The 24513-nt window shown below is 46.7% G+C and overlaps 1 protein-coding gene across 1 annotated transcript in view; it reads right to left on the bottom strand.

Moving 5' to 3' along the window:
* Positions 1 to 23670, bottom strand: part of SGPP2 (sphingosine-1-phosphate phosphatase 2) — a 35623-nt gene extending 11953 nt beyond the window's left edge. The window contains exons 1-2 of the mRNA XM_059855257.1: positions 23445 to 23670; positions 9446 to 9604 (exon numbers count right to left, since the gene is read on the bottom strand). Coding sequence (XP_059711240.1) covers positions 9446 to 9604; positions 23445 to 23654 — 369 coding nt within the window. The 5' untranslated portion in view covers positions 23655 to 23670. The remainder of the gene's footprint in view (positions 1 to 9445; positions 9605 to 23444) is intronic.
* Between the last annotated feature and the right edge of the window lie 843 nt (positions 23671 to 24513).

Here is a 24513-nt window from a genome sequence, read left to right as displayed (position 1 = left end):
GTAAACTGGACAGGCAACATGAGCTACCAGTTCTCCTGCCTAACTCCCCAGTAAAAGGTTTCTATTCCCTGCTTGGGACACCGGAGGTTTAAGCAAGGGCTTCATTAATTCACTCCAGAGTACAGTCACATAGTACTTTGAGGGGAAATGTTGCATTCTCAGGTCAGCAGAGGCAGGGAAGCAGAGGCAAGGGGCAATGCTGTCCAGCATCCCTGAGAGGTGCTGCCCATCCAGCCATGAGCATCCTTGGCTCCTTAGCACCCTCTTCTCTAAGGCAGTAGGCTCTCAGCATCCACAGTGAGGACATCTGAAAAAAGTTAACCAGGCTGTCCCTGTAAGATGTATTTGCTTTCTGTTGTAGCCCTCCTCCCTTTACATAATGTAGCCACACATAGGCAGAGGAGGCCTTTTAAAACAAAGCCAAGCAAACCAAACCTTTTTTCTTTCTTTTTTTTTTTTTTTTTGGTCCAAAAATCAGGTTAACTGATGTCTACCATGAAAGCTCAGTTGCTGTGTGAGACAGCTCTCTTTTCTGCTTCTCATGCATCCACCAGCAAAGAAGGGGGGCTTAAAATAACATTCTTCCCTTGCTACTGGTGTTGACTGTATGCTGGAACAGCAACACAATCACCCACTGTCACATTTGTCACCAGGCACATTGCATCCCTCTCTCTCCCATCAGCCATTTAAAAAATGGTTTCACATGAAAAGAAAGGCGGCAGGATTCAGGATTCACAAGTCAGGACCAGGAAAAAGCCAGTCATTCCTTCATCCTTCTCTCTACAGCACAGCACATGCCAGAGAGTGCTAGACTTACAGCCAGCACCAGGGCCTGGAAAAGTGACTGCTGGTGCCTTTGCATCCTATATCACTCATCATATGAATCACATTACTGCCTCATTATCAGCAGCAGGTGGGACACACCTGGCTGCTCCTGTGGACACACACGGCACAGGGAAGACAGTGAATACCCTCCCCCAGACTGTTCACAGTAAACAAAGGCTCAAGGAACAAACATCTTTTAAAAACCTACTGTGTGGGTTTATTTAGTTAATGCCTTCAGTTTCCAAATGGATGCAGGCGCATGTTTGGAAGTTAATTAAATTCCAAGGTTGAAAGAAAAATTGCTCTCTCGGGCAGAACATAAAACATTGAGGCTGCCATTTGTGATACCATCTGAGAGGCAAGGTAGGATGAGCCAGTTTATCAGCAGTCCTCTATAATAATGACTTCCACTTGTGGAAGTATTATTAGCACTAGAACATAAGAGCATTGCAGAAAAGGAAATGAGTCATCTCAAAAATGAAGGCTATGCTAGGACTCCTGTGATGGTGAAAAACAGACTGAATGCTGGAGGTGGGATGGATAAGTGAAAATATCAGGCATCCTCACAACACCCTCCCCTTGCTGGCATCCCAGATTAAATTCTGACCCCTCTACTTTTTAGAAACAAATTGTATAGACAGTAAGGAGAGGTGAGATGACTTTCATTAAACATGCAGGGGACTCCAGAATATGCCCAGACTAATCACTGAGCTCTGAAGCACCAGACCTTTGCCTTTAGGTTATTTGGGTACTGTGCACGTGACTTTACACACATTATCCTGAATTATGGCACTTGTGGATGGGGTAAACCCCCCCAGCAGCTGAACTGGCAGGCTGCCCGAGAGAGTGATGGCAGGTGCACATTGCTAAAGGCCACCTCGCACAGGTGGGGCTGTGTCACCTACACCCCACGGGCTGTAGGGGCTGGGGGAGCACAGCACTGCCCGGGCTCTGTGCGGGCTGGGGGAGCACAGCACTGCCCGGGCTCTGTGCGGGCTGTAGGGGCTGGGGGAGCACAGCACTGCCCGGGCTCTGTGCGGGCTGTAGGGGCTGGGGGAGCACAGCACTGCCCGAGCTCTGTGCGGGCTGTAGGGGCTGGGGGAGCACAGCACTGCCCGGGCTCTGTGCGGGCTGTAGGGGCTGGGGGAGCACAGCACTGCCCGGGCTCTGTGCGGGCTCTTTGCTCACAGCATGGCAAAGCAAAGAGAGCTCCTGGCAGAGCTGCCTGTACGGGCAGTGGGTTCCCTCCCTGCAGACAGCCCTGTGCTACCGAGCAGGGCAGGAGTGGCACTAGTGGGACCCAGCGGGCAGTGCCCATCCCCACCCTTCTCTCTTGCACATCCATGTTTTCCCAATGCAGCGAAAATGGCTCTGAACTCTACCGGGTTAAATCCTTGCAACAAATTTAAGCAGCAATAAAAAACAAACAAAAAAACCTCCAAAACTGTAAGCAACTTAAACCCAAGCCCTTGCTCAAACTCTGCTGCCTACCACTACATCTGGGCTGGCCTGTGCTAAGGGCAATAGCAACCCTTTATAGTAAGCCAGGACTCCACGTGAAGGAAAGGCAAGGCTTTATTGCCACTTTGGGTGAACAGCATTACATTTTACTACACAAAGGCAATTGGCAGTTGCTATAGCAGCAAGACAGCCTCTGTAGTCTTTTTCTGAGAGCTTCCTCTTAATTTGCTCGGAGTCATATATATGGTCCATCTCCATAAATACTTCTTCACCTGAGCCTTTGCATCAGGATAAACAGGACAAACCTATCTTTGTATTTTAACAGATTTTGCTTTAGTGAACAGCTGCAGAACCAAATTTGAGGCATTAGCATCCACACAGGTGTGGATACCTATTCATTTGTTCTAATATCTGCAGGAGATCCCTCTGGGGTGAGGGGCTGCTCCCCTCCTTCTAAGCATCTGAATGCCATGAAGTGACCTGTTTCCCTGACATTCCCATGCCTCTGGTGTGTAAGTCAGCCATTTAAGAGGAGGTTTTTCTCACCTGCAGGTGTTGTTTGGCATTTGCAATGGTTTTCCCTCACTCCTCACATGCATCACTCCCATGACAGGAAGTAAGAGCTCTGGAAGCAGATTTACCACCACAGTGCAGACAGACACAACTAAGCCAGTTCCCTGTGTAGAGGTGTGGCAGCACTGCCACAGAGTGCAATTTCCCCTGTGGAATGTTCCTATGGCAGCTGCCCAGCCCCTGAGCCTGGCAGGACTGAGGAAACATGCTCAGTGCTGCAGGTGGGCTGTGTGTGACATCCTCCCTCACCCCTGCCCTGCTGCAGCCTCTGCACAGGATGGACACACCTGAGCCTCCCACTAGCATATGAAGGTCAGGAGGAGCAATTCTTTTTTTGTTCTGTAATATTTCAGCTAACAAAGGGGAACCAGATCATATTTGTTTTCAGCTTCTGATTTTGCAGCTGTCCTTATCTTCATTATTGATCTGTTAAAAGGACAAGACAAAATTCTAGAGTAGACAGATGGTCAAATAGCATTGGCAATTTCTTCCCTGAGACTCAGTGTAGCAGCCTGACTTTGAATCTGCTGGCTTAGCTCCAAAATAGAAACTCTATAACCTGGCTCTAGAAACTCTGATCTGCAGTAGTATACATCATCCCAGAAAGAAAATTTACAGTTTGAAAATGTTACTTTGGGTTTCTTTCACAAGCACTGTGCACTGATAGTAGTGACCAAGCGTATTGAAGAAAAAAAAAAAGAAAGATGCACTATTAATAAACATTTGCAGATTAGTCAAGCAGAAGTAAAGACTGTATGTGGTTGCTGAGGCAGGCGTGACTTTGATTTCCCATACAGAAATTAAGCCAAGCACCCAGCCTGCACTGTTCTATTCTCAGCATCCCCAAGTGAAGTGACCAGATAAACACTGCAGCAGATTCTAGCTGTGACTGTGTCCCTCGAGCATCACTTGCTTCAGAGTGGAAGAGGAGCAGGGCAAGGAAGAGCTTGTCCTTGTGGGGGTACTCCTCCCACCCCCCTGTCAATGCCAAGAGCCAAGGCTTGGCTCCAGGAAAGCACACCATGGAAGTCACTGAGCAGCGCTGCTGGCCCCTTGCCCTGGCCACAGCCCAGGTGGAAGAAGCCCTGCAGAGCAGAGGAGCCCCAGACACCACCATCCTGGGGCCCTAAGCCACCCTCAGATTGTGTCCTGCTCCCCAGCCCCTCCTGAAGCACCGGGCTGCTCCCCACGTGCCAACCCCAGCAGCAAGGCTTGGACCCTCCTCAAGGCACACACACCTTGGGAGAGGGCAACTGGCTCTCCTAGAGCTTCACACACCTTGGGAGAGAGCAGCTGGCTCTCCTAGAGCTCCACACACCTTGTGGGAGAGGGCAGCTTGCTCTCCTAGAGCTCCACACACCTTGGGAGAGAGCAGCTGGCTCTCCTAGAGCTCCACACACCTTGGGAGAGGGCAGCTGGCTCTCCTAGAGCTCCACACACCTTGTGGGAGAGAGCAGCTGGCTCTCCTAGAGCTCCACACACCTTGGGAGAGGGCACCTAACTCTCCTAGAGCTCCACACACCTTGGGAGAGAGCAGCTGGCTCTCCTAGAGCTCCACACACCTTGGGAGAGAGCAGCTGGCTCTCCTAGAGCTCCACACACCTTGGGAGAGCAGCTGGCTCTCCTAGAGCTTCACACACCTTGGGAGAGCAGCTGGCTCTCCTAGAGCTCCACACACCTTGGGAGAGAGCAGCTGGCTCTCCTAGAGCTCCACACACCTTGGGAGAGCAGCTGGCTCTCCTAGAGCTCCACACACCTTGGGAGAGAGCAGCTGGCTCTCCTAGAGCTTCACACACCTTGGGAGAGAGCAGCTGGCTCTCCTAGAGCTCCAGCCCCTGCCACTTCCAGCGTGGGTATTGCTTCCCAGAAAATACATCAACCTTGTGCTGGCTGCACAGGAACTTTGCAAGTTTCCCAAGGGTTTGGCCAGTCCATGGGACATTCCAGGTCACATTCAGCTGGTGGGATGCTCAAACCCTTGGGCTGTCCAGCCACCATGGCAACAGCAAATCCAACAGGCAGGTCTCCAGCCCACCAAGCAGCACAGCATTCACATCACAGCACAGGGCAGCAGGAGGCAGGGGGACAGGGAGGACACAGCATGGGCAGCTTCCTAAAAAGTTTTATATATAAATCTATATATATATATATGTATATAAAAGGAAGGAGGACTTTTTCTCAATTCAGGCTTCAGAAACACAAAACCAGAACAAGATCAGTAGAACCTCGAGCCTCCAGAAGCACAACCAGCCGACACCTAACACATTCACTCTGTCTTTAAAAGAGTCCTTTAGACAAAATCTGTAAGGCAGCTGACTATAATGGGCTTAGAGAAGGAAACTTGTGTCCAGGCTTCTAGCAGCAGGGAAGAGTACTGTCACATTGATCTGGTTTGTCATCTAACATCTAAAACTGGTAAACTTTTACACCTGGAAGTTCTATTGAAATACAAAAGGTTTCCAGTTGAAACTTCACCTTAAATGATTCAGAGCTTGTCTCAGTTATGAAAGCCTTATTGGCGCTTTTTCTTCAAGGGTGGAGTACAGCTGCCAGCTCTTGCAAAATTCCCTTTCAATCAACACTTTATCAACTTGCACACACCATTTATTTTTGTATGCTGACATGTAGTTAGTTATGTGCCTGAATACAGTTTTACATGTTCTCGTGCTGTGCAATATTTGGAGCTCGGCTTTCAAGTGACTGTGTTTGTCAGCAGTTCCAGACTTGTTTCAGTGAAGTGTTGCAAAGGCACCAAAACAGACAAGCATAAGAATTGTTAAACCCAAAGTTTGCTTCCAAGTGTGTTTTCAATCACTGCACAGCAATATCAGTGGCATCACAATTGCAGGTGAACTCCTGCTGGTTAGGAAACTGCTGGTTACCCTGAGAGGGAGTTCAGGGCTCATCCTTGCTGAGTAACCAAGTGCTGACAGCCTTTAGAAAACTGTTCCTCTGAAAAGCAAGATGGAAAGCTGAACTGCTATGGATTCAGACCCAGGGCCTTCTCAGATTGCTGCTGCAGGGAGCCCCGAGGGGCACACACAGCCTGGCATCACCAGACACCCAAACTCTGCCTCCCTTCAGAGGTGCCACCTACCCCTGAGTCAGCAGCTTATCACTGTCACATGGCAAAAGCTTACACACCTGCCCCAACAAAGTCCATGCTGGCCAGCTCGTATTTACATTGCATAAATTAAAGTTTTATAGGCTATGAGGAGGTGTGGCCTGAGGGAAAAGCGTAGAAAAAGAGATTTCCAGGCATGCTGAATAGCAAACTGAAACAGTAAGGTTTTTTTTTCAGGTCTCTGCCTTTGAAATTCCATACCAAAATAAAGATTTCAGACTTGAAGCGGTGCAAAAAGTAAAAAACAAACAAACAGAAACAAAGTGAGCTTTCACCTCTCGAGCTGAGATGTGCAGTAAATTTAAAGTACATTTGGGGACTGTGTGAATCTGTTTCTGATCTCTGCACTTCCTGGCTGAAATTGCAAGAGTCACAGGCATCAAAGCCTTGCCTGTGCAGTTTCAAGAGTGTTTACTTGAAATTGCTGGAGAAGAGAAGCAAAGACACCAGGGGACCTCCATTACTGACTCAGCACCTTTCTCAGAGATTTCATACAGTTATTTCCTCCATCTGTTCACAAAGGTAAAGCTAAAGCCTGCATATATACCCTGATTCCTCAGAGGCAAGGCCCCATGGAAGCACAACATGCTGCTTTAGGCTGCCAAAGCATCTGGATGCAAAAGCAGTCTGCATTTCCCACAGCCATCCACCTGAACAGAAAAGCACAAAGCAGCTGGCTCTGGGGACCCAGGGCTGGAGAAGACATTCCAGGGTTCCAAGTCCACTCCTCTGCTGCTGCTGAAATAAACTCTTTATAATTTTTCTTTCTGCCCTTCACCCTTCTAGAGTTATTTCACAACCTTTGGCTTCAACTGAAATTATTTATGACTGCCTTATGCATGTTTCTTCTTGTGACTGTAGTTTTATTTTAAGAAGCTCCTTCCTTCCCATGGTTTTTGCAGCCAGCCCCATTCTCTCTCCAACTTCATTTTGCTAGGGATTTATTTGAGCTTTTGGTCTCTGCTCAGAAAATAGTCTGTTCTTTAATCATCCCTGGCCCTGCTCCAGTTTGAAATTATCTTTCTCAAATGGGGGTGAGTGGCTCTGCATAAACTATTACAGATAAGATGGCAGGAAGTCTTTGTAAACAGCATTAATGCTGCTTTAATTTTTCAGGGAAGAAACTCCTCTGATTCATCCTGGGACACCAACATTGTCATTTCCCACTTGCATAGGTTTAATTGGGAAACAGCACAAAGAGTACCACCCTCAGCACCCTCATTCTCCAGAGCCACTTCTCCTGGCCAGTGGTGTGACCCTCTGTGTCACCATCATCCCTGCCAACCGTGTTCCCAACATATCCATGTGCTTTGTCCCAGGCTCTTAAAAAAGTCATTGCTGGTCCACTCTCTGTCCCTGCTGAGGAGCTTCACTAACAACCTCTCCTCATCCTGAGCACCCCCTTTAAAGGGGAACTACTCCTGCCTTTCCCTTAGGCCTCTCCCTTTGATACCAGCCCCTTTCCCCAGATGGATAAGAGCCTTCTGCAGAGCATGCCTGGGTCCTGCAATTATCCCTTCATGTTCTTCCCAGCCCTCCACTGACAGCTGTTGTCTGAGACTATCAGGCTGCCTGGATTATTACTGTCATCTAACACAGTTCTTAGCCACACATCATCATTCATTCAGAAGCATTTCTTCAGAAGTCCATCACCAAAACCCTCCAATTCAGTTAAAAGCACAGCTCTGTCCCACTGACACCTTGGTGTTTCCCTTGCAGCTGGGACAAATGTCACATCCATGACCAAGACATCTGAGGCCAGGCTGGATAAGGCTTGGAGCAGCCTGGTCTGGTGGGAGGTGTCCCTGCCCACAGCAGGGGGATGGAAAGGTGATTTGTAAGGTGCCTTCCCACCCAAGCCATTGTATGATTTTATGACTGTTAGACACACCAGCAGCAGCACTGTGAGTGCCACTCCCTGCTCGCCAGCAGAGACCCTCCCAGCGGAGCATGCCACAGCATTAACACATGGCCTGCAAGGACATTTTTAGCCATTTCCCAGTTACATATAATTAATGTTTTAAAAACACAGATTGTTGCGAGCCCCTGTATTTAAATCAGTTTCCCCTTTTCAGTATAAAATGCAGCTCCACAACTCAGTAAGTGAAAAATAATATTAATTATCATAATATCAGATGCTTGAATACTCTAATTAAGTCAGACTAGATCTGGCTAATACTCAGATGAACTCCTTGCAAGGAAAAGACAAAGCAAATCTACAGAAATGCATAAAGTACTCCAAAGGCTCATTTTTTGAGCAATATGCAAATCCAGAAGGCAGTGACTACCAATTTTCATCTTCTGTGGCACGTTTCCAGAAGCTGTAGGTGTACTCCTGGCCAAAACCCAGCTCTAGTTATACTGTGTCCACCTACTTCTAAATTTCATCTGCAAGTTATTTTTCATGTTCTCTTTATAAAATGTACTGACTAAGGTTATTGGCACAGAGCAACTGATGTCTTCTGTCCAAGACCAGGTGTACTTGAAGTGTTTGACTCAATTCAAGTTGTTTTTATCATTTCTTGTCATATTATTTTGTCAAAAGATAAGATATTATCAACCAGAATTGACTGGATCATGGAGAAGCTTCACTGTAAATAGATAAACTTGGATATCATATTTAAGTTTTTACCAAGATTCAGTTTCTTAAATCAGTGTAAATTGATAGTAAAACCTTCAGGCCCTGCCACCTAGCAGAGGTACTCCCTATCTCCCTTCTCTGTTCTGAAATGGTTTTATTTGGGCAGCAGTATCTGATCAATACCAAGATGAGCAATGGCAGTGACAAAACAGCCAGTCCTGGCCTGAAGTGCCTGTTATCTCCTGTTTTTCAGTGCTACAATGGAAATGCATTATTCTGGATACCCAAACTTATGCTGAAGCAATGCTGAAGTCAGTTAATTTGTGAATGCTCCCTATTAATAAAAATCAATGCTTTCAAGTCTTAGCCTTCACAGACCATCTGATCTTTCCCCCCTCAAGTGACTGTAGGAACGCTCTGCTTATTCCACTGCAGCCTGCATATCCCTTTACTATCAGGCTTATAGTAATCTCAGCTAGGCCAGAACCATATGAAATTACACAGAAAAAAAATGAGAATAAGAGAAAGATTTCCTAAAGTGATGAAAAACAATCCCTGAAATACTATGATGCACTGGGAAGTGTTTTCCCAACTATTCTGTGCAAACTATATCAAAAGAAGCTCAGTCAGTGATTGTGCTGAAAAAAAAAGTCAGCCCAAGATGTGGCAGAGATGAAGAAAGCCTGAGTCAGATGATGCCTCTCACCTCCTCTCTCAATATTGCAATGCCTTTTCTTCCTAAACATGAGCTGCACATGGATAGTGCTGGTGCTTCTTTGGTTTGAAGGGATTTTGTTCATTTGAAGGGTTGTTCTTGTTCTTAAATCTCAAATTGCTATGGATACAGAATTAAAGTTTAAATTAATCATAGAAATACTTACAGACCAAACAATTATCATTCTTCTAGACACAGAGTGATCTATATTCCAGTAGGTAAATGGAAGGAAAGTGATATAAAAAATCTCTTCACCCAAAGCAGCTGAAAACTTGAACAAGTAGTAGTAGAAGTAGTTCTTCACAATATACTTCTGTGTGCAACCCTGGGAATGAGAGAATGTTATTGTTTTAGTGAAGTAGAAAAATATAACAAACACTTAAAATATAATAACTGCTACAGTTCCCAGTCCTTAAACCAAACAGTTTGTTATAGGAAGTGTCAAGAAATGGAGTTCAACTTTTGTCCTAGAATGAAAGCTGTAGTGATAGCACAGCTACATTTCCTGCAGAGCAGAAATCCATTCAGAACTGAGGTAGCAGTCACGTGGACAAAGACTTCCAAGAGATGGGATCAGCCTTCCCTCCAGGGTAATCAGGTGTATTTCATAAAAGGTATTGACATGCTAACTGTGAAATTTCTACATCAGTAGACAAAGCCACCACTGCTTTCACTGGAAATGCATTTTGAGGTGAAAAACTTAAACTGTAATTTCCAGCTTCATTTAAAATTTGCCTCATTATAGTCCCTGAAATTTGCTGCCAGATGCTGCTGACAGCAGCCCTCAATACTGATTTTTTCCAGGTGCCTCCAGCCCAGTGCTCCTGTGCAGGATCTCACAGGATCACACCACAGTGAGGTGCCACAGCTGGAAGATTCAGCTCCTGCAAGGGCCTGGGCTCAGCAAGCACAGCTGCACGAGCAGGGCCAGGGCAACACAAGGCTCTGAGAGGGCAGAGAAAAGAGCTGCACCCGTCACCACCAGATTTTCACTCCAACATTTTAAGTAACAACCTCAAGGTTGTCTTTTTAAGCATTTCCAGTAGATACATTGTAAACAGTAACACTTTTGCACTTCATTTATTCATTTTATTTAGCATGAAATTTCATTTGGTGTCTGGATTTGGTAGCTAGATTATTTCATTAGATGTACCCCACCTAACATGTTTCTCTCTTCCAAAAGGTGACAGCCAGCCCTCCAGAGCTGGGAAGCCACCCAACAGCACACATTGCTTAGGCCATCACTTTGGCCACTTTTTGAATGTGTAGAAAAGGTTTGCTGCTGCTGCTGCCATTTGGGACTAGGTTACCACAAAGAAGCCTCACGCTGTTAGCAGGAGCAACAGGCAAGTGAATCACATTTTCTAGGTACACCTGTCACTTCAGGAAATAAGGAGATAGACAGATAAATAGACAAATAGACAGGATTTTTGATTCAGAGGAGGAGCTAAGGAGCCAATCTAGACTCACTACATCCTCCCCAAAAAATTAAAAGTATGTGTGTTGGCTATGTAAATACAAGATGAAAGAACTTCCTAAAGATGGGAACTGAGAAGGGACCATGAAGGTCTCAGCACAGACACACTAAGTTAAGATACAGCTTTGACATAAGCTTGTAAAACTCTCAGAATAGGAAAACTCATGCTTGGAGCTGGCTGTGTAACTAGTTTGCTAAAGAGAAACTCTCACCCTACATGCTAGTGAGAAAACATAAAAATTGTCTAAGGAGTCTAGACATGCACTTGTGACTCACTGCAAAAGCCACTAGAAGCTCCAGTCTCTTCATCTGCTTTTAATGCAGAGGTGAGACAAACTGCACAGGGATGACAAAAGCAAGATGGGAAGAACTTGCATCCATTCAACTATCATAAAAACAAACCCACAACTTGAATTGATTCTTGCACCAATGAACAGAAAAGATGAGTCAACATTTTTGGAAATGCCAGGATCAGAGGAGTGTTCCCCCATCTCTCAGTCACAGAGGCCACAGATGAGTTACTGGCATCCCTTTAGGATAACAGCTCTGTGCCTGGCTGTGTGACAGAGCAATCAGTCTGAGTGTCTCAAGTCTCATCTGCCACTTAGAAAACACCCCCAGTGCAATTAGCAGCTCCAATGCTTCTGTCTGAGATCCTGAAACTGTATTTGGTGACACTTAACATGGCCCCACAGAAAGCCCTCTGCTGGCACCACTAACTCCTCACTTAAGCATTAATCTCCAAGGTATTGGGAATTATGTGTGCTTTAGCCAGAGAGGATCAGAGACATCCCTAAGGTAATGCTTTTATACTTGCAACCTCATGGGATGAGGGATAAAACCTTCTAATTCCAGTAACTGTTTTGTGGGGGAAAGTGGGGTTTATCAGGTTCTAAAAGAAATGTGGAGCTAAAAAAATATTTCCAAGTCCAAGTCATTCCACATAATTCCATTCTGATTCTTAAAACCTTTTTTTTTTTTCTTCCATTCCTTTTCTATCAGAAATCACACACGTTTGGTTGGAATTTTAGCACCATTTCTTTTTTTAACTCTACACCAGCAGTTGTGACAGCTAATGTGTGGCAGGGGACAAACAGAGCCTGTCTGTGACACAATGTCAGCAGCCACATGTCAGGCACTCAGAGTGCCACAGAATTGCTCCACTTGGTGCTTGGTAGTGCATGGTAATAAAGTGATGTTTGCACTTGTTGTGATCCCAAAGCACTGTAGGTACAGCAAGCCTCCTCCATGCACCCTCAGACTGCAGTTAGCTCACATTTACTATCTACACCCACGGTTTCTGCAGAAAGCAGTGCAGTGCTTTGTGAAGTGCCTTCCCTTTTTATTCTCATTCTAACCCCAGTGCAGAAAAATCCATTATTTGTGTTAACATCTAACATTCCCAGAAATTCATCCAATCTCTAATTTTAAGTAACTCCTATCTTTACACTTGGTTATTCTTAATGTACTGCAGTGACCTGATGCCTTCCACAATGCCTGAAGCCCTTCCACCAAATCTTTCTTCCACCCATCTCCATTGCTGCTCAGTCTGGATCAGAGAGGTTTTAATGGGCAGCAATTAAGGCTGTAGATAAAGTCAGAACGTTTAGAGCATTTCCAAAGGAAGATGCAATAAGCCTGAACATTCACAGACACAGAAACAGGTAATTTCACAAAAATGACCCTTCTCATCAACTGTTTTGAAAAACCTCAGGTGCTCAGACTACAAGAAACTCTCATGGATGTATGAGTCTCATAAATAAACTACCCAGCTATTGGCACAGAAATGGCTCTTGCAGGTCATCCCAGGTTTGCAGTCTCTGCACAGGGGTGGGTCCCCCACACCAGGAGCTGCCACAGCATCCATCCAACCTCAAAACATTCCCACGGGGCCAGCAGAGCAGGGCAAACCAAGACCCCAGTGGCTCTGGGGATACAGTAACACACAATGACACAGCATAGGAGGAATCCATCATTTTAGAAATTATGAATATCTGTAGTGTTTAGCCTTCAAAGCTGAAGCAAAGGAACAGCAGCTAAGCCACTAACATAATAGATTAAAAATGTAATTTTTTGGGGGAAAAAAAAAGTATCTGTGCAAAGATAGTATTCCTTGCAATTCCTGTGGGAGATTTCTTGTCAGAGAGCAAAACAGGCCCAGCTTTTCCTGCCCTGTCTCTAGAGACAAGCTGTGCAGCATCAGACTTCTAAGGCTCCGAGTGTGACCCAGAGATCCCATTAACCAACACTCTGTTCTCAGCTCTCAATTACTGTGGATCTTTCAGAAGATGTACATGTTTAATTGAAGTTCTTGAAGTCCCTTACTCCCCTTCCAACAGAATTGCCTTGCAAAAAATTAGGAGTTTCCCTCCCAAAGTCCCTAATTAACACATTACATACTTTTCACTTTAAGGTTTTTTAATGCAGTAATGCAGTAAAAAAAAGAGTTCTAAATTTAGAGAAGACACCAAAAATCAGACACAAAAGAAAAAATCAAAAATTCCAGTCTAGATGTTGCTGTACACAAAGTGTAAATCAGACACATCAGCCCCACAGGGCTGTACTGTTTAGAGTAAAACCAGTGGGAAAAGGCCTTCTGTACTGGAATATTCTGCATAAGCAGTCAGTTTGACATCACTTTATGTTTATTAACTGTAGCAAGTTAAAAAGGAACCTATCAAGTCACAACAACAACAAAAAATTGTTGCTGCACAGCTGCACATCAAACACGTTGAGTTTCCTGAAGATCCAACAAGCTGCCAGGGGCAGCACCTCTGCATTCCCCTTCCCTGGGAGCACCAATCCTGCAACCCATTGCTCCATGAGGAAGGAAGGGGTGGCCAGGGACAGGGGCTGTGCCCCAGTGGGAGATCCTGCTGTGGCCATGAGCCCCTCTCTGGGTGCACAGCACCCATGGCAGGTGTGGGGAGCCAGCAAAGGGGCAGCACAGGGTCATGGGAGGAACTGCAGGGATGTCAGGAGACAGCACAGGCAGGACAACAGCACACAGAGCCCACAAAGCACACACAAGGAGCCCCAAGGCATCAAAAATACACCTAACCAAACTCAGACATATGTGCAGATTCCAACTCTGTTTAAATGCTTTAAAACAAGGAATTAATTTTTTAGTCTTTGCAGAACATGAAGCACCCAGTTTTCAACAGCTGTCCAGGTTTACAGGGTATTGTTGGAGGGACTCCTAGAGCCAACCAAAACCTCAGAAATGTGGAGATGGAGACAAACAGAAATCACAAGAAAATCCTCTTTAAATGTCATAAAATCTTGTCCAGCTCTGCTGCTGGCAGCAAGTCCTTGTTGAGAAGCACACAGAGGACACATCCAGCTCCCAGCTGTTGTGCAAGCAAAGACAGCAGCAGGCACTCCTGGACTAATGAGCAGGGATGTGGCCTGGAACCACCAGCTGATGCAGAAGCAAGACAATCATGGCATGAGACATAACAATGCTCAGCCTCCAAGCCAGAGACTCACAGCACTTTCAGTGGTCTCAGGTAAGGAACCAGTGGGCAGCCTAAAAATCAGGCAGAATCCTGGTAGTAGTTCAGCAATTTCTTAACTCATTCCAAAAGGCATTAGATAAAATCCTCAGCAAGGTACAATAGCAGAGCAGTGCTGCACAGCCAGCAGCACCAGGGATGGCTGGAAGCAGCCAGGCTGAAAGGGGCTGTGGTTTGCCAGACCAAAGGCTGAGACCACCCAGATAGACACTGGGAAAGGTACATGCAGGTCTCCCACCAGCACTGCCCCCACGGGCACAATGCCCATCCAGTCACCACACCTTACATCAGTATGTGTTCATCCAAATCTCCCTTCAGCCTGTAAAGGATGGGCAGCTGAGACAGATGCACACATCTGCACATCTGCAGCTGGGATGGGTCCAGAACACAGTTAAGACACTTCAGTTAATGTGTGAAGATCTCCTTTTTTAATCTTTATATTGTTTTTCTTCCACTCTGATCAGTAGTTGGAATATGACTGAATTCCAGGTTTTATTTTTGTATCTTGCTCTAGAAGTAACATGATGAGCCTCCTTCCTTGTGCTGAAGGAACACACATGGAAGTAACAGAATCTGCCAAGTCATTTAAATATAAAGTGGAATAACATAAGAGTAGTGTTGACAGAGCATTTCTTTAGGCAATTAATAGGAAGAATCAAGGAAGGAAAAATTGATTATGTTGTCTTCCTTAAAGAAAGCTGTCTTAAAGAAACCAAAGTCTCTTTCAGATGGAAAGGGGAGTGACTGCTAAGGAGGCTGAGATTGCTTGTGGAGGACCATGCCTGCAGTCACTGGAAAAGACAGCCTCACATTTCCTGACAGACAGCCTAAACCAAGGCTGGTCCAGCTTGTCCACCAAGGATGGATGGCTTACACTCCCACCACTCTGGTGGAAGTTTGTCTAACCTGTCCTTACGGAACCAGAGCTGGAAACTCCACTGCTTGTTCCAGGCCATCTCCAAGAGATTTGCTCTCCTGCCACCTAGCCTGAAACTCTTGCTGAAATTGAAACCTATGGCTATTTTCTTATCTACAGCAGACAAGGAACAAATTGCTTCCTTCCTGTGAAGGCTGGCACAGGAGAAGGTTGTTACAAGCATTCAAAAATGACATAACTCTTTCAATCCCTAAACACCTGGTAATTCTTACAGGGGACACTGAGCATTTTGCAGACACAGCACCTAACATGCCTGTCTTGAATTTCAGAGTCCAAAGATCAGATGTGACACTTCAGCAATGCTGAAAGAACAGTCCTGTACAATGTCATTCATTTTGTGGGCAGTTTTCAGAGGTTTGTCACCATTGAACCATGTCAAACCTGTGATTTCAAGCAACTTTTTTCCATCAAATGTCTACCACATCTATTGTTCCATTCTACAGTTTAGTCTACACCTGCTCCTTCAATAAGTATCTGCACCTGTTGAATAGAAGTCAATTTTCAACCATACCTTCTACTTGACAAGACTATTTGACTTCTGTTCTCATCCTCCAGCCTGTCTGCACCTTCTAAGTTGATCTCACAGGCATCATGCCTCTCACACCTACTTTTCCAGCTGGTGATTTCCACATGGCCATGAAACCTGTTCTGAAGAGACTCTCATCACTTTCCATCAAAAAGTGTCCATTGAGGCATTCCAACTCAGAGGCCATTTAACTTTCTATAGTCCTTTCTTAGCAGGGGCCTGCAGAGTTGATATCCATGATTCAGAGAATCAAAGAATCCATGTTGACATCCATGAATCAGAGAATCATAGTTTGGGTTGGAAGGGGACCTTTAAAGATCATCTAGTCAAACCTCAAACCTACCAACTCACATCCTTGGGAGCTTTTGCTTGTTGCTGTTAAAAAGGCAAGGCTGTCTGACCTTCCTCCACACAGTGGTGTCATGGGGTCAGAATTGTGTTTCACCCCTTTTCTTGCAGTATAATTTTGAGGAACTCCAATAGGTTTACCTTCCACCGTGATCTTCAGACTTTTGAGCACACACCTGAAGGCACCTTTCCAGCATGGAGGGTAACAGCTCTGCATTTATTTCCTTGCCTGCTCTTTGTGGAAAGCTGTTCCTCTCATGGTCACTCCAGTTGCTGGAGTAACTCCCCAGAAACCCAGCTCTGGCACTTTTGTTACAAATCACTGATGTGTATCTGCAGCACTTTTCTGCCAAGAAAGCTGCACCACAGCAGCACAAATAGGGCTGTGTTTCTCCTCCTGATGTGCTCACCTCCTTCATGCCCTGAGCCCTGCTTTGCCAGGCTGAGGTTGGGCAGGCTGGGCTCTTTCAGCTGCCCTGACAGATGTGGTGGGTGCACTTCAGCATCTTCCCACATTCCAGGAAGAGCTGGCCAATTTGTGCAATGTGGAAACAACAGGGCAAGAGAGGCAGGCAGGGGAAGGGCAGAAGGAAAAGGCTTCCTTCTTCCCTGTTGTACAGTGGAAGAACAGGTTTATTTAATTGCATTTTAATTTACGAGAATTAGACTGCAATTTTGTGGGGTGCAACACAGAGCCTGCGCCTGGAAATGCCTGAGGAAGATGTTATAAGGATTAGGTAGCATCAGTGTCTGTGGACAGAGGGAGGAAAAGGCAAGTTAAGAAACAGAGGAAGCAAATTTTAGGCAGTTCAGAAAGGTGGGGATTCTAGCTTCAAAACAGATATCAGATTCCTCTGAAACTTACTGTACTTCATATTTCCAAAGGTACAGTGTTACTAAAACTGGTTTTGGGTAGAAAGATGTGCCACAACACAGCAGTTTTCCAGCAGCACAGCATTAGATGGTCACCCTGCCCACACACACACCCATCTCCCTCAAGCACCACCTCCTTTTAGTTCTGACTTTCTGCCAAAACCAAATGAGTCAGAGTGTTACTAGGGCCTGCATGGCTGCTGGATACCCAAGGTGCTCTGCACAGATACTGTGGAGGAGGAATAGGAAGCCACTTTTGCCCCAGCACACCAGGTCTGAGAAGATCCTCAAGAAAAGCCTCACTTAACCTAATCCATCCCAAGACAAGCTTGCAGGAATGGCCAATGACCATGGAGAACCAGGACTTCACTGTTACATTTCTTTGCACAGCAAAAAGCTTGTTCTCACATTCAGATTTTATTTTAGAAATTAGCTTTGTGCTGGAAGTTTAACACCACAGATTAATCACTTCTTTTCTACACAGCAGCATCATGAATTCAGTCAGCTAATTGTGCACTAAGATTAGTTCCATGGCAGAGGTCTGTTCTGAGAGACACAGAGCAGCAAGGCTTCTGGAACAAACAGAGTAACACCATACCATTTTCAGCCAGCTAAACTATTTGTTTTAATCTCTTACATTCAGGCACCAGCACAGGGTGAAGTGACATTTTTGCCAGCAGATGGTTCCAGGATTCGAGTCAAAGAGCAGTTTCCTAAGGTAGTGCTGAGTAAAGCTTTGGGTTAAATACCATGCCATGTATACAAGTGCCTCGTCCCTGAGCTCCCAACAGGCACAGAGCCCTGTAAGGAGGAAGGGATGTGTTCAAATTGCAGCTGTGGCTGTGGAGAGGCACATGGGAGGACAGCTCAGCAGCCAGCCCGCCCCTGGGAGGAGAGCTGCAGATAAGATGTTCTTCATTCACTTGCTGCCTCATTATTAGCTGCATTTAGTGCAGGCCATGCTGATGTCAGCTCTCTTTCTGATGGAGAAACACACAAGGAGACCAACCTGATGTTGCCAAGTGCTGCTTCAAGGGCTGGCTCTCCTGCCCCACTGAATGAGCCATGCTGTGACTGCAGCCCCCTTGGCACTCCCCCAGCCACCAGAGCTTGGCACCAGCTGGTGGCACCTTTTGGCAGGTGCTTGCAAGCTTTAACACTTCAGTCAGTCCCAGTTCAAAATTCACCCTGGCACCTCTCACCTGCAGGTGAATGGGTGTCAGCTGCCCTTCCATAAGGACTCCCTTCTCCTCCCTAAACCTTTCTTTCAGTCTTTTGCTTGCTCTGCCCTTTGCTTCATGCCACAGATCCTGGTGGGTGGGCTGTACATTTGTCAGGGAACAGGTCCCTCACTGCTAATGCCTCTGGGTCCTTTCCACTGTAAACATCCAGGCTTTGCTCCCGTGGCACAACTGAGGTGTCTGACACTGACTCCTCCTGTAAAATAAAGTACCCCAACACTCTCACTTGGTAAAAAAAATGGCAATGGGGAGCACTAAAGGCACTACACTTCATAACGTGGTTGATTTAAGTAAGCAGCCACAATTCCATGCAGTGGAACAAGCTGCAAAGAGGATAAAAATGACCTGACCAGGGCTGACAGTGAGCACTTCCTGTGTGCCAGAACCCACAGGCTCAGGGAACCCTATGAACTGTGGTTTGCAACTGCCAGCTGTCTTCAAAAGGAAGGATTAAACATTTTTTATTTTTGTATCTAGTAATAAATATTCCAAAATTTAGTAACAAATAAATAAGCAATTTAGTTCCATATTAAAGCCTTCACACTCCTCTACATCTAGACCAATAGCAGTTTACCTTGGGAAAGGAAGTTACAGGTGCTCACCAAGCCAGACTGATATGAAACCCTTTAAAGTAGGAAAGTGAACAGACATCTTAAATTAAAAAATCATGGTTTAGACAACACTACCTGTACCCTCTAAACCTCAAATTTACTTGCTATAGCAGTCATTAGTCACCTTCCAGTGCCCAGATGACCAATACACATTCCCTGCAGAGCATAAAAATGAGATAAATTGAAAGAACTGGCTGTCCAAAGGGATTTTCTAGAACACATTTTCTCTGGCTTCTTGTTTGCTGAATCTACTCCTGCTCTCCAGAGACCCAACTGAGAAAAACAACAGCAGATTAACTTTTATTATTCTGGTTGATATCTGAAGTAATGGCCCAAGACAATCAGCAGAATTATAAAGCAGTGAGTGGCTCACCTCCAAGCACTGGAATTAATCCTAGGATCCTGACAGCTCCTCATTATGAGGTCCAGTGGCCTCCAAAAAGATGACTCAGGCTGTGAGCCAGGAAGCACTGAGTCATGAAGCACATCATCATCATCAGTGTAAGGACCTGGGCTGCCAGCACAGCCCCTCGTGTGCCCCTGTGCCAGCACCCACCCTCTCAGCAGCAGGCACCACACAGGACATCTCTTGCAACCAGCAAAGCTTCACCAACTCCTGTTAGCTCCAGGTGACTGCAGCAGGGTCCTGAAGATGAGATGGTAACAAAGAGCACACAGCTCTCTTTGCAGCCTGTTCTCCAGAGGGCATGCAAGGCTGCTCCCTGAGGAGAGGCAAACCCAGTGCTAACAGGTTCTCCCAGGGTTGCCACACGCTACCTGAATCTTGGATGTGATTCTGCTGTCATCTTCCATAGGACCCTCACTCAGGGCTGGCCAAACCCCTCCATGAAACCATCTCGTTCATTTAGATGAACACCATCCCTCTCTGGCTGCTAGAACCTCAAACCAAGACCTGGACACCTGCAGGATGGTCGAGCTCCCATGGCAGGAAGGGGAGATCTGACCATGGAGAGCACGGAGAGATGCTGGGGAACGTGAGCCTTGTGCTCAGCCCATTGAAACCAGAAACTGCAGCTCATGTTTCCCCAGCTGCAGCTCCAAACTGAGGAGCTTGCAGAAGTTCAGCTGTATTCTCTAGGGGCACTTGAGCCTGTTCTCCCAGCAGTACTCGTGGGCTTTTTACACAAGGGTTTGCCTCTCCTGCTGAACCTACCTCAGCTACCACCAACTTACTGCTGCATGGAGAGGGAAACAACATGAAACCAAGTAAGCCTGCAAAACCATTTAAAAAGAAAAAGCAATACTCTGAGGCTGATGCAAAAATCTATTGCCAGGGACCACCACAGAAGAGAGACCTTGAGTCAGGCTCTAGAGCAAACCTGCTTCAAATTACCAACCATCCCATCACAGTAAAAACAGTGTTTTCATCTATATCTTACAAGTAATTGACCACATTTTTGGGGACATCTGAGATGGATGTGCAGTTTGTAGCCACCTTCTGTTTCTGTTACCATCACCTGGCTGTTATCCTGGTGATTATCCTCCTCACCTACAGCATGAGCAGGAACCATACAAACACTAAACAGCATCAGGCAGTGTGTAAGCATTGTGCCAGCTCAGAGCAGTTCTGACAGTTAAGGAATAACTACAGTGTAAACATGAACTGTACTCTCTCCAAGGCAGGAAGACAGATTTTGAGCTGATAAAGCATCTGGGAGAGGAAGAGTGGAGAAAGACAAACAAATCTCTACAAAGAACTTTGAATAGAAGGCTGTTTTTTACTTTCATACCCTTTCATTCAGGCTATCAATTTCAGGAGCAAAAGTCCACCAGGAGATTAGAGATAAGCAAAGCACTTTTAAAATATATATGGCCTTTGTTTGGCCACTCACAGAACACCAGCTTCAGGTAGTACATTTGTGTTTTTAAGATCACAGCTTGAGGATTTCCTAAAAAGTGTCAGGAAAAGATACCTTTTAGCTGTTCCACCTTTTAGCTGTTCCAGAAATAAATTTCTTGTGAAACAAACTAATAATAGAAAGCAGTACAGGAAAGAAACTAGTATTAATCGTAGACAGGATAATTACAAGAAGTTGCTCTCTTGTCTTCTGTAGTAATAAACCCAGACAGGTTCTCCACTAAAAGCCCGTAGATTCAATATCTAGTCCAAGCCAGAACATAAACCCAGTTAGTGTGTTGGACTAGCACCATTCTGTATCATCCACAGACACCAGAGTTTGCATTTGAGCTGTTAAAAAGTCATTCTAAATGATCTGGTAACCAAGGAACATCAAGAGCATGGGCTAGGGGACTGATTCAATATTTAAGAATTGCACACAGCCACAGCTGTCACATCTAAGCACATCATCCCCTGTCTAACCTCATGGCAACTCCTGTGGGGCAGGCAGGACTGATTTACAAAGATTCAGAAACACAGCCACTCATGCTGCTGCTGGCCACTGTAACCAGGCCTGGTGGCTTTTAAAACTTTTTTTAAACACACGCTTCATCTCCAGGTTATACATAAATGAAGATAATGATGAATCAAAAGCAGCACTCCTGGTACAAATGTTTGCAGTAATTAAAAGCCTCCTCCTTCCACAGGAAGAGCTGTTCTGTCTTTTTACCCCTTTGAGACATCCTCTCTCCTCTCCATGCAGTAAGGCATCTTCCCTACCAGGTGTGTCCATCCCCTCCCAAACTGCCACCAGCCCTCAGCTGCCTCTCCCCAGAGTCTCTCCAGCTGGGCCACCCTGGCACACGATCCAGCCCAGGTCAGATGGAGGGGCCTGAGAGCTGGCACTGAAGAAAGGGGGGATGTCCTGGAGACTTGAAGCTGTGGCAGTCCCATCATCCAGTAAACCATTCACATCTTCTTCACTGCATGCAAAATGCTCTGGTTTTACAAGTATAACCTAGTGGTTGTCCCAGAACTTACGTAGGAGAACCTGAGAGTCTTCAAGATTGTTGTGACAGTAAAGACAAAGCAGTGTGAAAGTTACAACCCTATAGAAATCAACTGTCCTGATGACAAGGACTTCAAAACTCCCAAGTTTCAGGAAGGGATGGATGAGCACAGAGCCACACAAGGCTCCAGGAGGAAGATGCAGGAGCAGCACTTTAGCACCTTTCTGAAAACACGTGCAGCTAGGAGCAAGAAAATGACACTATCCATAGAGAATTCACGGCCAGGGAATTTGCTATGTAAATGAGATTCCTAAACCTGTTTACTTGCAGATACATCAGGGTAACCCCAGGTCATCTAGCAACAAAGCGGGGGGTCTGAGCCTTAGCCTAAGAGAGATTCAAATTCACTTTTCACATTTCTAATCAGGTTGCAGAAGATGCTCCTTATAAAAATTAACTTTTCATTTCCAGCTTAGATAAAAAGGAACAGAGAGAGCATGTCTTTAAAAGTCTATCACTTCATTGAAACACTGTTCAATCTATTACTCCCATCTCCGTTTTGGGGGTGTTTGAACCCAACTTTCATGTTTCAGAAGTGAGTGTCATAATTCTGTGGAAACAAATCCTTCTGCTTCAATCTCCAAGTTTCATGTAGTCTCAAGCAGAACACATTCACCCTTCACATAAAGGTAATTGTGCCTTTCTTCATGAAACCCAAAACAATTGCTCAAGGTGAACAGCTGCATTCCTGGAGCATTAACTTGGACAGGATTTTAGTATCAACACTTCTCCATGAACTATGTCACTGTTCAAGAGAAAGCAGTGACAATAAATATTTTAGTGAATTATCTGCAGAGTTTACCCCAAATAGAGCTTACTGTAGTTCAGAAGTGAACAGACTGAATTACATCTAATTGAGAAAGAGTCAAGCAGCAGCTAAGGAAGAATTTTAGATGTTTGAAATGGGAATCTGAGCACTGGACATGGAACAGGGAAGTGTAAAATAGTATGGAAGGGAAGGAGTGGTAGAGTTGTGACATTCATGGCTGGTCCATGTTTATGTTACAGGTAGAATTTGAAAGCCCATTATCACACCTGCTTTCCAAAAGGCACCACAAAACGATCTGCTAATGAATTCTAGTCATTACAGTAAGACAAAATGCAGGTCGTCCGACCTGTACACGCAGCTTGCATCATACCTTTCCCTGTTTCCTTCTGATACACTGGGGAATTGCAGACTGTGCCGGGAAACGCCGCGACCTGCCTGGCCAGCGGGAAGCGCTGCGTGTCTCCATCGCACCGCGGCTGCACCAGCAGGGCTGAGCCGCTCGGAGCCCGGGGCAGGGCAGCGGCGGGCCGGGCTGCGGGCACAGGGGGCAGCGGGCAGGGCCGGGCACAGCGCAGCCCCGCGGCAGGTGCGCCCCGCTCGGAGACAGAGCCGCGAACAGCAGAGCTGCTCCTTCCCGGCCGCATCTCGGGGCGACACCGCCGTGCCCCCCAGGCCCTTCTGCAGGCAACTCCCTCTCTCACCGAGCCCCCCATCCCGGGGGCGTCAGCGATGGGGGAGAGCCGAGAGCCCACAGACGCCTCCCCGGGATGCAGCCGGGCTGCCGCAGCGCGCAGCGCTCCCCGCTCGCAGCCCCAATCTTTTTCCCCTCCTCCCATCCCGCAGGCGGCGGGATGCGGGGGGACCCTCCCGGGGCATCCCTGCGCGCACAGTGCCGGGGACGGCTCTGCTGAGTCACGGCCGGGTCCCCCGCCGCACTCACCTGCGGGCCGCGGCCGCTCCGCACCCCGCCCGGGGCAGCGCCGGCCGGGCAGCGCAGCGCGCCCGCTCCATTGCAGGCGCCGCCGTCCCGGGGCCCCTCCGCGGGGTCGCCGCTGCCGCCGCCCTCCTCGCCGGCGGGGAAGAGCCCGCAGGTGCGCTGGAAGCGCGCCACGGGCTGGGAGCTGCGCAGGGTGCCCAGCAGGCGGGCCATGCTGCCGCCAGCTCCGCGCAGCGCGGCCCCAGCGCGCCCCGCCGGCCGCGGGGCCGCGGGCAGGTGCGCCCGCCCCGCCCCGCCCCGCCCGCACAGGTGCGCCCGCCCCGCCCCTCCCGCCCAGGTGCGATGTCCCGCCCCGCCCCTCCCGCACAGGTGCGCTGCCCCGCCCCGGAGCGCCCCTTGCCGGCCGGGCCCTGTGCTTCCCCTCCCCGGCTCCCAACCCCGCGGTCAGCCCCCGGCGAGGACAGGACATTCAGCTCGTTCCTTTTCTTTGGAGTTTTTCCTGCCATGATGGTTTTCCTGCTGTCCTCTTAACGTGAAGATAGAATGCCCTAAATCACACCAAGATCTCTGGGAAAAACACTTAGATGTGGATGCCATGCTACATGGGCTCATCTTCTGTCAGCTCATCTCATGCACCCTGAGCTGTCCCCAGTTTCCTTTTGTCCTGTTTTGGAATCAGCTTTTATTTCTTCTCCCAAATATTTGCACACCTACATTGTATACATCACATGTACACATACACCTATAAGGATACATCTCTAAATATTTTATCCCTTAAATACAACTGTGGAGTTTCCTACAGAAAAAGAGGTGTTATCCCTTGGAAGATACCCCTGAAGTTCTGGGGCTGCAAACCTTGCCACGGGTGATCCCTGCTGATTCCTGTGTTTGAAACATTTAGCACCTTAGTTCCATCAATGATTTTTTTTCTTTTAGAACAGCCCCATTTCTATTCTCAGAAATATATTTTATACAAGGATTGCACAATCATTATTTGCTCAACATACACTCATTTAAAGTTTGTTGGTTTTTTTTCATTCTCAAATACCCCAAATTATGCAAGATTGCATCA

This window comes from Haemorhous mexicanus, chromosome 10 (genome assembly GCF_027477595.1).
Source record: "Haemorhous mexicanus isolate bHaeMex1 chromosome 10, bHaeMex1.pri, whole genome shotgun sequence".
NCBI classification, from domain to species: Eukaryota; Metazoa; Chordata; class Aves; order Passeriformes; family Fringillidae; genus Haemorhous; species Haemorhous mexicanus.
Note: the sequence above shows the minus strand (reverse complement) of the source record. Positions and strands in the feature narration are given on the sequence as shown.